Source organism: Nilaparvata lugens, chromosome 7 (assembly GCF_014356525.2).
Source record: "Nilaparvata lugens isolate BPH chromosome 7, ASM1435652v1, whole genome shotgun sequence".
NCBI classification, from domain to species: domain Eukaryota; kingdom Metazoa; phylum Arthropoda; class Insecta; order Hemiptera; family Delphacidae; genus Nilaparvata; species Nilaparvata lugens.
Window position 1 is genome coordinate 53,257,243 of NC_052510.1, and position 15,782 is coordinate 53,273,024.

General features: G+C 34.4%; 1 protein-coding gene across 1 annotated transcript; it reads right to left on the bottom strand.

The window, feature by feature from the left end:
• Positions 1–1,360: 1,360 nt before the first annotated feature.
• On the bottom strand, positions 1,361–15,770 carry LOC111055549 (sorting nexin-12). The gene is made up of 4 exons (XM_022342767.2): positions 15,478–15,770; positions 7,995–8,090; positions 6,812–6,936; positions 1,361–4,059 (listed from the first exon to the last, which is right to left on the bottom strand). The coding sequence occupies exons 1-4, from the start codon at positions 15,640–15,642 to the stop codon at positions 3,954–3,956; spliced, it is 492 nt and encodes a 163-aa protein (XP_022198459.1). The 5' UTR covers positions 15,643–15,770; the 3' UTR covers positions 1,361–3,953.
• Positions 15,771–15,782: the final 12 nt, after the last annotated feature.

Here is a 15,782-nt window from a genome sequence, read left to right on the forward strand (position 1 = left end):
ACCCTGTTTTGTAGTGAAACGTCTCATATTATAGCACAACACAATAGTCAACCTCTATTTATTGCCAGAATATCAACCAAATCTGGGAGATTTGTATTTTTTCATGAAATCCATGAATAAAAAAAATCCATGTGAATAATAAAATCCATCATGGATTTTTGAAAAATGGTCAAAAATTAAAATTGCTCAAACTCAATTATTTGACGAGAGGAACAATAATATAGGTAGGCTATGTCATCACATAGCGAAATTCACTCCTATTCATGAGTTATAAGCATTTGAAGATGAGTGATTTTTCTGATCTGTGAGTGAAGGATGAAGTCACGACCAGAGACTGAAGGGTCGTCTTCTCATGGCTTAGTTTAAATTGACCTGGATGAACTGGATACCCCGACCGAGGTGCACGGTCAATTGGGGAGGTTCCACAGCAATGCAGGCTAAACTCCTCCGTGATACTCGCCTACCGACTTGGCAGTCTACCGACTGGGTAGTAGCATAGCCACCTCTAATACAGAGGTAGCTATTTGGTAGACTGTATTAGAGGTGGCTATGGTAGTAGCCACTACCTCCTTAAATAAAGCCATAGTGCATGACAGGTGGTTGATGGTAACGATCGGCCAGCGTTCTCTAATTTCCAGTGAGTATTCAAGCGCTCATGTTAAACTTAGGAAGTTTCCTCTCTGCAATCACAGACTCGACTGAGTCTATTCGACAAATTGACAACTACGCTTCCACCTATGACTCTATTAATCACTGCAATTGGCTGATCTCCCTCCATTTCTCTGCGCCGCAAATTCCTCCAAGTCTGAAGAAGATTTACACGAAGTATAGTGTGGATGTGATCTGAACTCTGATCTACTTGTGCCAACCACTTACACGGGATACTAGATTCTGGTAGCCGGCTGGTGTCTCACTCGGGTCGCCAGCCCGGCCGCCAATCCTGGTGTCCCAGCTTTTTTTTGTACACGGTCAGCACTGGTGGCTCTCTGGAACTGTCTAACCTCTTATAAATGTCTGTTATATCAATATAATAAATACGGACCTAATAGATGAGTGGCAGGAGAATGGTTTTTATGTAACACTAGCAGGTAACCCGTGCTCCGCAAGGGTCTATTTTAAAACTTGACAAGCTGAAAACTTGACCCGAGTGGAATCTTGAAGAGTTTGAAATAGGCCTAGCACCATCCTCGCTTAATTAAGAATCTATAATATGAAATTTTCAAGTTAACCAGTCCAGTAGTTCAGACGTGATGATGCGTCACACATAATTTCCCTATCCCGTACGTGTATAAGCCAGTTCTTTCCTTTATTATAGTATATAAATAGCTATGACAGACACAGGAACAGACAAACTACTTCCTTGAATTGATACATATCTATTATATTACTGACAATATAAAATTACATAATAAATTCCAATTGATTCACAATTGAGATTGCTCAACATTTTTAAACATAAGAGAACCAGTTATAACTGGCACAGTAATAAATAGAGAATATATTTCATACATGTTTCTTTCTTTTATTCCCGGACATGATTGCTGCTGAATTATTAAATTCCATCTTTTCATACATACTATTGAAATATAATTTTTTATAAAAATAACAAAATCACAAACTATGAAATATACACAGTATTTATTATAGTGTGAAATCTAATTCCATCATGACAAAACAAAATATATATTTACAAAGCTGGAATTATAGTAACTACTATTTGAATTCACTAAAAATATAATATAATTATATAACTGTACATTTGATGTGAATGTTTGTGGAACTGATATAAATCGAAGAAACTAATTTGATTCTGAGTAAACTCAATTTCTTAATAAAACATATAGATAACATAGGTTTTTGAAATAATAATTAAAACAGATACATAGTGCTAACTGAATAATATCAAATTTTTAACCACACCAGTACAATATAATGAGGGAGACAGTTGAGTTTTCCATGAAGAATAATAATCATAAACTTAACAAATTAGAATAGAATTAGAGATGGGACTGAAAATCATAAATGTGATGTATTTGGCTCCTTTATATGAATAAAATAGAGATTATACCCTCCATCACAGGACGGCTTCCCATAGTAATTGTGTCATTGCGATTGTCCAAGATGGTGGGTGTCCTTCTCGAGGTACCAGGATTTGAAGCCGAAGAGTGAGGTTTATTTTCTTACTTTTTATTATCTTGATGTCATCAAATTGTCAATCATTTTTATTCTTGTTTTTCCCGAGTGGTAACCTTTGGAAGTACCAGGATTTGAAGCCGAAGAGGAAAGTTGTTTCCTAAATGTCCATAATTTTTCCCGAGTGGTTAAAACATGAATAAAAATGATGGACCTCAAGATAAAAAGTCAAAAAACAAACTTTACTCTTCGGCTCCAAATCCTGGAACTTTGAAAGGTACCTCGAGAAGGACACCCTCCATCTTGGACAATCGCAATGACGCGATTGCTATGGAAACCCGTCCTATGATGGAGGGTGTGTTGATGATACTTATCAATTTGCCGCAGGGATACGTTTCTAAAATGTATAACAATGTTTGCTCAGACAATGCATATCTTTAACCATAACCTTTTCAACATAATTTAGTAGTTTAGAAGCAGACTATCAATCAGACAAATACATTGTCAGGTCAATTTCTGGAAATTTGTAAAATTAATAAACTAATTGTTCAATAATGTAGAGCCATTTGGAATAGAGTAAAAACTAAGTGAACATCGGAAGTATCACATTATGTAAATTATAATACGTTTTAATGCTTTCACCCTGTTTGGTATGATTCCGAAAAAGATTAACACTGTTGTGTTAAGTTTACTTCTAATCAACTGAAACAACGAAATGTTAAATTCAAACATTTTGGAAAGGGCCGTTATCTATCTTTGGGTGAAGAAGGAAATGACTACTGCATGACAAAGAAAAAGTTATAGATAATAATTGAACTCATAACTCAAAATATACAAAATAATATCGATTCTATAAAATTTTATAATATCACTAGTTATACGATACTTAACTAATCTAAAACAGAATGTTATCCAAGAGATAACAAAATAATAGTAATGTATACTTGGAGGAAATCACGCATCATAAATGATCACACAAGATGCATCAATGCGCCAACAGAGATAGGTAGAATGTTACACCAATGTGTATTATGATACTGAATATTTCTATAAAAGAGTTCACGAACTCTTAATCGTTTAATTGAAATTAAACCTGTTAACTAATTCAAATCAAAATATACTACTTAGTGATTTTAAAACTGGATAAAGCTTAAAACCAAATTGATTATCTAAATTGAAAAGTCGATTAAAAAAGTTTAACAATATATTTCTTTATTATATTCCCTATTGCATTTCCATTGAACCACTGTATACAACTTATTAAAACCTGATATAATATCATTGAAATGAGATAAAACAGTTTCATTCATTCAAAATTTATTTTCATCAAGGCGAATTGGATAATACTCCAAGCTAAAAACTGAAATAAGTTTCAGGAACTTAAATGATCAGAAATAATCTACGATTCCAATATTTAATTGGAGTGAGCTTGAAATCGATTTGTTACTATGAATGAAAAACTGATTGATATCAATTTTACAGTTTAAAAATTATATAATTTTATCTATTCTTATACTTTTCTCGAAGTGAGCTTAAAATCAATTATAACATTAAGACAACTAATTGAAATTTTCAGAATAATTATGGATTTGACTATGGTTTTACTCAAATCATTATGGCTATACTCAAAAACTGCTGACACATTCAGAAAGAGATTGCAGATGCCGGAAACCAATTTGCAACATAACCGAAAATGACATTGGATAGCTGCAGGGTGTTGAGGAGTATGGCATCTCGAGACATTACCTGCCCTCAGATAGAGTCAATGACGTCAATTACGCACACACGACCATTGATAAAATAATGTTTACGATATGCTCTCATGCGTTGCGTATTTTTCCGGGCACGTAGTTTTTATCAATGACCGGCTCCTGCAGGAACATATGCAGGCAGCGCTCGTTCTGAGCCAGCGGGTGCCCGGCTATTCTACAAAAAACAACAAAAAATCAAATTGATTTCATAAAAATCTTTTGTTGGTGGGGAGTCCCTTGCCGGAAGGTCCCATTTCGCCTGAATATATAATTTAAGCCGTCAATGGGCACTACGACTGTTAGGCTAGCTTCACACGCATTCGGTTTCATTCGGTTCGGTTCGTTACCGAAAACGAAGAGGCTTTCATACATGTCAGGTTTTAATTCGTACGGCTCTAATTAGGTATGTTCTTCTCAAACATACCTGTGTTTGGATTTTCACGGTTCATGCTGGTATATTTAAATATAACAGCTGGTGTTAAATTGTAAGATGTTATTTCTTGAACAACAAAATTTTAAAGTTGATTAAAAATTGTGAATTATTTGAATAGTTTCTTTTTGATTATGTTAATTTTGGATGTTCAGAGAGATTATTTTTCAAATTGAAAATTTTATCCTTTTTTGACACATGGTATATAAACTTCATCTCTTCTCTCCATTGATGAAATAATGTAATATTCGTGGAAAAAAATTTCCCTGAGTTTATATCTTTCATATTTTTCAGCAAACTATTCATTGAAAAAAAAGTTCCTGTGAACTAACAGTAATTAATTGACCATATGATTTTGACTTTTTGTCAAAAATTTTGAAACAGATAATCACGATATCAGGTTAAAATAAAAACAACAAAGGCAAGCGTGTGTAAAAGACTTTGTTTTTTCCTGTTTCCCTAGCAACGAATTCGAATATGATGAAACCTATTCGTGTCGAGGGGGCGTTCGGTGCTATGCGGTTGCTATTCGGTACCGAATTCAAACCGAATTACCGTTTCACACTTATCGGAATTTGCTGAAAACGAAACGAACCGAATGAGTGTGAAACTATCCTCATACTTCAAACGGGACCGACAGTTTAACGTGTCCAACCGATATTAAAATTTACATGTAGAGAAGTTACAATGGAACACATTGAAAAGCTCTTCATTACGAAGCTAAGATATCAATGGAATAAAAGAGTTAACAATAATTCAATTAGCCTACTCATATCATTCACATTCATAATAATTCACATCAATAAATTGAAAAACTCTCCATTATGAAGCTAAGATATCAATGGGCTGATAAAGTTTTATTCTAGCAGAAAAATTGAATAAAGGGCCAAGACACATGAGACGTTTTTCAGACGATTCGGCAGGGCAGGCAGCTCTCCGATTGGCTGATTGGGTTGGCGTTCCTGCCCTGCCGACTCGTCTGAGAAACGCCTCATGTGGCTTACACTCTCTTATAGGTCAATGAATATATTTCTCTCAGAATTAACGAATGACAAAAAACGGGAAACGGACAGTAATTGTTGGCTGGTGGAGGGGGAAACGTGCCGTCAAGGTCACTCGACTCCCCACCACTTGCCATTTCATTTATTAATTTATTTCATTTACAATGCAAATGACACATTAGTCGCTATTAGGCCGCTGTGGTCGAAAGATTATCCCGTGTTTGCATATGACACATTTATAAAAATCTGGTGTGGCGCACTCACACAAATTTCCTTGCCGTTAAGAAAATTGATCACCTGACGCTAGTGTTCACGCGCATCTCAAGTCTACAATTCACACATCTGAGCCAGCTGGTGACAGAACAATAATGCTGGAGACACACTAAGTCTGCTATCTCTTCATAGTGAATGATTTAATAGAATCAACAGTTGCCAACAGTTTGCAATTGAATAATCACTTTTTCTCGAATTTCGAGCTTATTTTCAATTTTAGGTAAAAATGTTACTGAACATTAATTGTAGAGATTTCCAAGCTCAATCTTTTCCAGTAGAATGTTTTGTTTAAATTGTATCTGAAGCCTGGTAATTCGGAATCTAAAATCAAACTTTGCATAGATGAGGCAGAGCTCCTGAAATTTTTACAGATATGGGACTTGTGGCAGTTGATAGAGCTTATCAATGACAATTTTAGATATAAATTTGATCAAGAAAATCGCGAAAACCCCTGTTTTTGACAACATTTTCGCCATTTTCGCCGCCATCTTGAATTGCATTTGATCGAAATTGTTCGTGTCGGATCCTTATATTGTAAGGACCTTAAGTTCCAAATTCCAAGTCATTCCGTTATTTGGGAGATGAGATATCGTGTACACAGACACACATTCACATACACACACACACACACACGCACTCACACACACATACAGACCAATACCCAAAAACCACATTTTTGGACTCAGGGGTCCTTGAAATGTACCGTATAGAGATTTTGTAATTGGGGTACCTTAATTTTTTTCGGAAAGCAATACTTTCTTTACCTAGGACAAGGAAAGTAAAAAGTGGTGAATTAGTAATCAAAAGTTGAAGCCAGTGGACTAAGAACAATGTCATACATTTTCTGGTGAAATGTTACACATTTTCGAATTGAAGAATTGACGGTGTCAATGAGTATCAAGCTCATTTTCATTTGAATGGCGTTGCTAATAAAAAGAACTGTCGTTATTCGGCTTTGGAAGTTGAGTTGAGTTTCAAATACTGCTGATTCACAACTTTTTTTAAATTTGCAAACGATGAGCTAACAACCATAGCGGCATTATAGCGACTAAATGACAAGTTGTGGGGAGTCGAGTGACCTTGACGCGTTTTCCCCTCCACCAGCCGCCAAGAAATTCGAGATTCAAAACCGTCCTTTTCCTGAGGTCCACCCTATATAATGGAAGAAAAACAATCTAATCAAATAAACAATTTGTGAAATTATAAAGAAAATTAGATCTTACTTGTTGACGAATGTTTCTAGGCCCTTCCGCCTGTCCTCAATGAAGTCTTCTTCGAAAATGCCATCATCACCCCTGAATGGCATTTGACGTTTCCAGGCTTTACCGGGTAAAGGTGGTACAACAATCTGCAGACAATACACAATAAAATTAATAATTTAATTAATAATATTAAAATTAATAAAATTAATTTTATAGAAGAACAAGATTTGGGAGGTAACAAGTTCAGTTGATCATTGTTTCGAAACGCAGTGGATTTATAAAAGATTATCTTTCTATAAATTATGCACATGTCTATATTAATAACATTTCTTGTAGCCTAATGAGAGCAGTTGTAAAATTTAGTTGGAATGAAAAAGTTTCAGGTTATAGTTATTTATTTATAGGTACATTGATAGATACAATATCATTCTCAACTATGGATGATTGGGAAAGGAACAACAGGCTTGAAGCCCAAAACTGTTCCCTTAAAAAAAATGAAGAAATATAATCAGGTCGATTATGAAAACAGAACTATTGTTATTGATTGTTTTATTTTATGTAGGTCATGGATTATTTTTATATATCCCTCAAATAGCTTACAGCTAGAGGGATAGGCTACTGTTGTAACATTCAAATAAATAAATAAAATTCCCATATTTAGATAGAAATTGTCCAAAAATAGGTTATGTTTACACTTCATGATTTGTATCCAATTTTAAGTAAAAGCAGCAATGAATTCGACTCAAACCCCCATTCCTCCAGATCTTCAAATTTCTTCTGAACTTCACCAGAAAATTAAGCTGGAAAAATCCATGTCTGATATGAACAAGGTCAATGGGTTCAAGTTGGCTCATAGCAGAGAAATGAATCCACCAATTTGAAGAAAGCTAGCTTAGTGGAATCAATAAATGCAAAGCCAGCACCTTTTGAATGCATGCCAAAATAACAGAACAGTTAGCATTGTCTATCAATGTTTTTACTATTTCGTAATATTATGTGAATCAGAATCCGTTAATAACTTTCACCGACATGATTTCCTATTCAATTACGCTGCAGAAATTATTCTGAAAATGATTAAAAATTTAAGATTTATGAAATTGAGATAAAAAGAAGTTTTGGACTGTAGTCTGTTTGTTTGTCCTTAAGTTGATTGAGTATGATACATAAATAAGTAGCCTAAAGAAAAGGTTGAAAATGTTCCTACCTTACTGTCCCTCTCCAATTCATTCCTCAGCCATTCGAAATCACTATATCGCCTTCTGACACTAGATTCCTTCACTTTGAAAACTGGTAGATTCGTCTGTAAGAGAAAAAATAATAGAATTAACTTACAACCAATTTATGAAGAACATGCAAATAGATAGTATTTATACTGTATTTATTAATAGCATGATTTTCTATTGTATTGTATAGAAATAACACTTAATTGTGAATTAGATATCTTATTCCAATAAAACTATCCTCAATCTAATTATACTCTCAATATCCAGAGGAGTTTGTAAGTTAGCTGCGCTAAGCATGGTGCTGTCTGCAGCAGATGCTAAAAGCATGTACTATTTAGAATGTGAATTGGTCAAATATAATAAGTTTTGTTTCAACAAAAATAGAAATTAATGTTTTTTTATAATATATTCTAGCTCATACATTTCTGATGGAAACTAGACTAGAATGAACTTAATTTTCATATCGCACGGGATGGATGTTTGATTTATTACAGCACTGAATTCCGATTGAATAACGCAGTGAACAAAATCCATGATAAGAATTCTTTAATTTCACATTTGACGCAAACATAACAAAGCTATGACAACATAATAATTATTACATTTCTTACAATAATGATGATGATTACTTTAGAAACTTTGAGAAAACATAATATTTTCTTATAACATCTAGAATATTTTTTGAATTTGTCCTAACATTAATAGCAGTTGAAAATAATACGTAAATAAACGTAAGACATTCAATTTTTAATAAACCCAAAACATTTTGAGTGATATCCAATGTTTGAATGAAAATAACAATTAAATATGGATTAGCTCGAAAATTAACATCCTGAAACTTCTAATTGGCTGAACAGGTTAAATATTTTAAAACATGGAACATGCAGAATCGACATCGATAATTCATGTGAATCAAACATTAAATCATTTTAAAAATATTTCATGAATAAAAATGAAACTGAAAGAGGAAATTATTGAAATTTAGAGCTGGAAATGCAGTTTGTGAAATGCCATGGCCAATTACGTAAATGTATTCTTCAGCGAATTCAGCTCAATAGCTTTATGTAAGTAAAATACCAACACAAATTGATGACATAACAAAAAAGAAGCCCCATTTATTACTTGACTAGAGTTTTTCTGTAGTTCTTCAAGGTTTTACAATAAAATTCTAGACTTTCTCATTCTCTTATTGAAGGAAAGGTGAAAACCTCAAGATTCAAGAACGCGAACACCTCTTAGAAGATAAACTCTGTAATTCGATTTAGAAGCAGTTTAGATTTGCCTCAACTAATTTTCAATTCAACAGAGTTTCATTGTTCACAGCTTCAACCTTGCTTTAAATGCACAAAGTTTGGGATTACTATACCATTTTTCACACTCAATTGAAATCAAGCTGTAGAAAAAAATACAAGCTAAATATCAAATATCATGATAATTGAATGTCTGGTGAGACATTTTCATGAAACTTGATACATTTCTACTCGTACTCAATCTATTTTAATGAATTTGTAACATAAGTTATTTCGGCTGGTTTTATGCATTGGTATAGGGTTAGTTTTAAAGGACTCATTGCAGCTGTAATCAGAACTTTATTCAAGAAGGATAAAGTTGATTTTATTAGCCTTTATAATTATGTTTTAAATTATAAAATTCAAGATTATAAATATCGCAGTTTGGATTAAATAAAGCATACCATTCAATCATTTGTTCAATTAATTATCCTCTGTGAATATAAAAAAATTGAGAAATAATAATTGTCAGGCAGTAGTTTACGTTTTATAGGGTTCACACAGAAAATGACGTACGGTACATAATTCGAAAATAAGGAAAATAGTGTTGAATGTAAGCCGAAATAGTAATGTGTGTCTAAAATTGATCGTTCCTGAAAAGTTATCTCAAAGGGGGAGGCGGTTAGATAAGGAATAACATTTCTATTAACAAGTGATTGATTACAAATTCATTCCTACTACTTCTCACTTTCATTCCATTATTTTGTTTATTTGCTTTATTTTAATCTTATTGATTTCTTTGGAAATCATTTTATAATAATTATACGGTAATGTATGTAGATATGAAATATGCGTATCAATATCACAATATTTCACAAAAAGATACAGATGCTACAAAAATTGATAGAATATACTGTGTAACAATACAGTTGATCATTAGTAAAATAATCTTCTACAAATGAATTTGAATGCTATAGTACATTCAATGTACACAGTGTTATGGATGAGGCCTATTAGTGTAGAAACCAGCAACAATATAGTATATCCATATGGTACTGTACATTAGAAAATATTTTATTGTGGATATTTCTGAAATATTTGTTGTGTAGAATCTATAGTTTCATCGAAAGAAGAGACAAAACAAATTTGCACTTCTGTAAATATTAATATAAAGCAATGACTCATAACCTAGCTCATATGAATCCCTACTTTTATACTTTTTTGAACGAACGCAAACAATATGTTGTTGTCTTTCCTTTCGATGAGCAGACATAGTGATTTATCCAGTTCCCGGCTGCCTGAAAAGCAGTCGTTAGGTCATGTCAGAGACCCTGAAATTGATCAGTTGCGACCTGAAAACTCTGACACCAGACCTGAGCCAGCCAGGTCACTCGATATTATTATTATCCAGTTCCTCAAGAATCGAATTCCACAAACTTCACGTAATTATCTACACATTCTTGACATTAAAATAATTTTCATTACATTATGATGAATCAATCATTGGACAAGATAAAAAGAAGACAAAGCATTCAGGTTTTGTCACTAAAGGAGAAACTCATTTACCTACTACTACATCGATCTGAAAACTCGACAGACCCTTCACAGACGGCAAGAAATGAGAACAAAGTAACAATAGCAGATGGGAACGAGTATAGAGTTCTTTGATCTTTGATTCCTAACGGTGAATTACAGATCATCCACTGAATAATTAAATATTTGTTCAAAGCAAATGAAGAAATCAAACAATAAGTCTAGACGGGTGATTCGTTGAATCAAATTCTTTCTCGGTTTCATTGAGGAAGTTGTGTCATTATTCAAATACTGATCTCTACTATTTGGAATTGATTTACCATAATATACTATACAATTACATATGTTATCATAGCAACCGTTAAATAAATGGAAATGTATGTGATATACATATTATTCATAACAAAATGATCCACTCCAGATTATGTATGGAAATGGCGATAGTACAACCCCGATGTAAGGAATACTAGATGTGAAGTTTCATTTTGCTGAGGATAATACCCGCATGAGCTCCAGGCTTATTTGTGGGTGAGGGAGGAATGACAGAGATGAATTTATCCTCAGCTAAAGATGGGATCTAAGTGATAATACAGCAGATAGAGGTAAAGATAAAAGTTATGCTGCCCGGTCAACCATCCGGAGTGGAGTCCCGAGTGCTCAGACTTGACCTCCCGAACAATCAGCAACCACCCTCGCCAATGAACAATCACACTCATTTTTGTACCCTTTATCACACGAATTTATTTTTGGAGTTTCTAAGTCTCAAGAGCATTATACTAGTAGTTCTGTGAACATTAGACCTCACGCAGTATTCTCATCCACAAGTACCAGATGCCAACTGTTTTAAATGTTAACAAACTCAGTTCACGTTTGAATTTGCATTTCATATGATATAATTTATCCAGTTCCGTGATGATCTTTCTATCTGATGAAAACTAATTTTTTAGAATCAAAAATATTATATTCGAATGTGAGAATATTGATACTGATGGGCACGCACTGATGATATTATTCCATGACTGCAAAACAAAATATTGAAACCAAAGACCTTAAAGCTGCGATTAGACCAAATTTATTAAAAAAATGTTAATAACTCAATCCTTTTAGATTATATTAGATTGAACATAACTTATCATACACATGATGAACATATGTGTTTGTCAACTTCCGTTCAATCTAAAAGAATCTATAAGGATTAAGTTATAACCATTTTGTTAATAACTTTGGTGTAAACCCAGCATACCTCTTTAATGTATTTGATTGAAACTATAGACCTTATACAAATACAGTAATAGACTGGCTTCTCCACACATCTGTGTAATCACTTGTCAGCTGATTTATGATGAATAATTCTATAGTCTGATTTTTACTCTAATATTGGCGTATGACGGAGGCTCCTTTTTCCTTATATATTATCCTTGAAATGCAAAATTTCCAAAAACCTTGTATATACGTCGACGCGCAATTAAAAAAGGAACATACCTGTCAAATTTCATGAAAATCTATTACCGCGTTTCGCCGTAAATCCGCAACATATAAATATATGAACATATAAACATTAAGAGAAATGCCAAACCATCGACTTGAATCTTAGACCTCACTTCGTTCGGTCAACAAGTTGAAACCTAAGTTGACCACAGGCAAGAATTGGTCCCCTTTTACATATTTCTACCACAGACAAGTCAGAAAGTACTCAATATTACAAGCCAATATTAACGACCACATAAAAATCAATCAACAATTGCCCGCAGGGACAAAATACAACAATGGCAATGCAAATAATAGTGTTGAATATATGAAACGACATGCTATGACTGTGACTCCATACTAAGGTTATCCTCGCCCACTGATGACTCGGGAGTCAAGACTCATTCAAAGAAAATCTAAATTAATCGACTAATTGCACTCCTTGAATACAACAGCCTACGTTCAGTACATCAATGTGATTTCCCGAAAGACTTTGGGAAAGTAACAGCTATCTCGGAGCTGTAAAATAACATTGTAATATTAGCGAATTCTGGGAGGAAAACTCTCAGATCTATTTATTGGCCTCCAAAACGTCTTGGACACCCTTAACATTGTCTTGCTCGAACAGAAACTGAGAATTTTAAAATCAGAGGAAAACCTTAACAACGGTTAGAAGACTATATTGGGAGCATAGTGAACCATCGAAAACAAAATTCCATCAGGGCCAGCTGCACCATCACAATACCAGGAGACGGGACAACATTCACCTACCCTACTCCAGAATATCGAAAGCACATGAATGCTACCCCTTACGGACGCTGAATTTTTTTTAACAGACTGCCGATTTGTGTTCGTGAGCTGGAGCATGGGATGTTCTGTAGGCTGGTACATGAGAAACTCATCAGATACCCTCTGTACTCACTCTGTACTTGTGGAACAGTTTGAGATTGTTTCATGATTTAGTATTGCAGTCCATCTACAGAGCCACATGAAACGACCTATCTGCAGCCATCTCTAGTTATTTGTGTATTAATTGTTTAATCTTTGACGAAGTCTGTCTGGCGACTGCCTGTCATGTACTGAATATACTGATTTACTAAATCATCAACAGATCCTCATTAAGAAAAGTGTAAAAAGGTGTACCGCAGGGGTCAATACTGAAGCCACTGCATACTCTTCGCTGACAAAACTGTGCTCATAGACCAAAGGTGCAATTTCTTAGCGACGACTCGAGCCGCGTAGTTAGAGCTGGCGCAGCTGGAGCACTTGACCTATGAATTCATTCGATTCGATTATTCATTGGATTTTCATGTTATATGAACATTATGGCGGCAGATAAACTGGAAGTTTATTATATACTATACTATATTGATTTTATGATTCATATCTAATGAATCACTCACTGAATCTGGAGAATTCAGAATTCAAAGTCATGTGCTCCAACGGCGGCGGCTCTAGCCGCGCGGCCCGAATCGCTACTAAGGAATTGCACCTTAACACTCCTTTTAAAATACCTCTTATACCTTAAATACCTCTTATACCTTTTATAAGTACGGGATTGTGGCATGGGTATATGTACCACAAACGAAGCTGGATAGAGTACTACCTATCCAGAAGAGAGCACTGAGAACCATACTCAAGAAAAATATAATGGAGCACTGCATGATACTTTTCACCCAGTATAGTATTAGTATCATTTGATTCTATATGCCAATATTTGAGTAATAATCCACTGTTTCAACAGCTTTATCATTTAAAGGTGCGTACAGATATAAGCGCCGCGAACATGAGCAATTCACTTTTAATCAGCTGATGCCAAGCTTTTTATAACTGTATCTTACCGTTTCTGTAGAAATACAGATATAGTCAGCTGATTAAAAGTGAATTGCTCATGTTCGCGGCGCGTATATCTGTACGCACGTTAAGGTTATTCAGTTACTGTAGCAAGCTTTAGAGAAGCCTCTGGTGAAACTCAAAGGCCCGTATTAAAACAGATTTCAAGTTCGAACTTCCTCTAATAATCAGAGTGAAGAGGTCATGCCTCGTGCATTCTGGAGCAAGACAACATTTTAAGAAGTAGTCATCTGACTGTATATCACCACAGTTGCAGTACAGGTCGTCAATCTGCCTCCAGGTTGTGCTGTTTTCTCTTGTGCAGGCACATTCAGCTCTGAGGCGGTTTAGGGATCTTATAGTACGCGTCCCTATAGTAAGCTTTGCCTCCTTGATATTTGAAACGGCATATACGCAAGGCATAATTCGCGGGGTGATATTCCTACTTAAAAAAAATATGCTCCAGAGTACCTAGATCACTAGAAGGAGGAAGCTCCCTACAGATGTTCATTGTTTTTGAACGGTTGGTATTGTAGACTAGTGGCTCTCTGCTGATAGACAAAGCTATAAGACACGGACTGTATACAGTGTTCTCATCATAAATCCTAGAAGCCGAATCCTGTCCAGGAAGGCAGGCTGATCTTTAGTGATACGACATGATCACTACACAAGAAATGAGAATGACATCGCTCTACAGAAAGCAACACAGGCTCACAAGAATTAACGACTCACCTGCTTAATCTACAACATGAGTGACTGCTCAAGGAATTCAAATTAATCCAGAACAAAAGCGTTTTTGCATTGAAAGTTACCTATCAGTTAGCAACATGGTCTTAAATATGGTTGTAAATTCCAAAAGATGGAAAGTGAACTGGAAAATTCCCAGTTCTATAAATATGAAGAAGACAACAAGTGGTCTAAGTAACAAGTGATAAGAAATGGACAGTCTGTTTGATGTTTTAAGAATAGTTTGATTCAATAATCAAAAAAAAAATATAAATAAAATTACTAGCATACAAAGCACAGTTGAAAATAAGACCAATAAAATAAATAAATTATATGTAATAGAGAAATCCAAGGAAATTGAAACTTATTTTGATTTCAGTAAGCCGTAGTCAGGTTAGAATAGCTTCCTGTTGAGACAACACAAAATAGTACAGAAGATAAAATTTGAAATTAGTTTTTGTGACATAAAATAACTATTAATTGCTAATACAAATCTACATATTCTTACAAAATTTAACAATTTACTACCTGTCTAATGTTCAAGGACAAATAAATTTACTTGGAAAACCCTGTTTACTTTTTAGATTGGACACAAGATATAGGTCTATGAAGGTAGATTTTAATTTGAAGTGATAAAAAATTAACGTGTAATTTGAATAATTATTGAATTACTCACCCTCATTCTAACTTCATAATCCGTGTACCTCTTTTTTGCTACACCGTGGGTTATTGGATTAACAACGTCAATTTCCAGAAAATTAGCTGGAGCCGCGTATGCATCGTCCAACGTTTGCTTTTTAACATTTAATCGACGAGTTGCATCAACAGTAGTATCAGCCATTATATAAATACACAATAAATAAAATTTAGCAGCAATCACAAACACATCCGAGAATTAGAGACAGTTTCTTCTCTTCTCTTCCCTAGACTTCGGACGTCGTTCTGTTTCTGCCTTCTGTACAGCTGCCTAATCTGGCAGCC

Coding starts and splice junctions, on each gene's coding strand:
- LOC111055549 (XM_022342767.2), bottom strand. CDS start 15,642: ATGGCTGATACTACTGTTGATGCAACTCGTCGATTAAATGTTAAAAAG. Junction 8,091..15,477: donor ATTATGAAGTTAGAATGAGG/GTGAGTAATTCA, acceptor TTTCTCTTACAG/ACGAATCTACCAGTTTTCAA. Junction 4,060..6,811: donor CTAGAAACATTCGTCAACAA/GTAAGATCTAAT, acceptor TGTTTTTTGTAG/AATAGCCGGGCACCCGCTGG.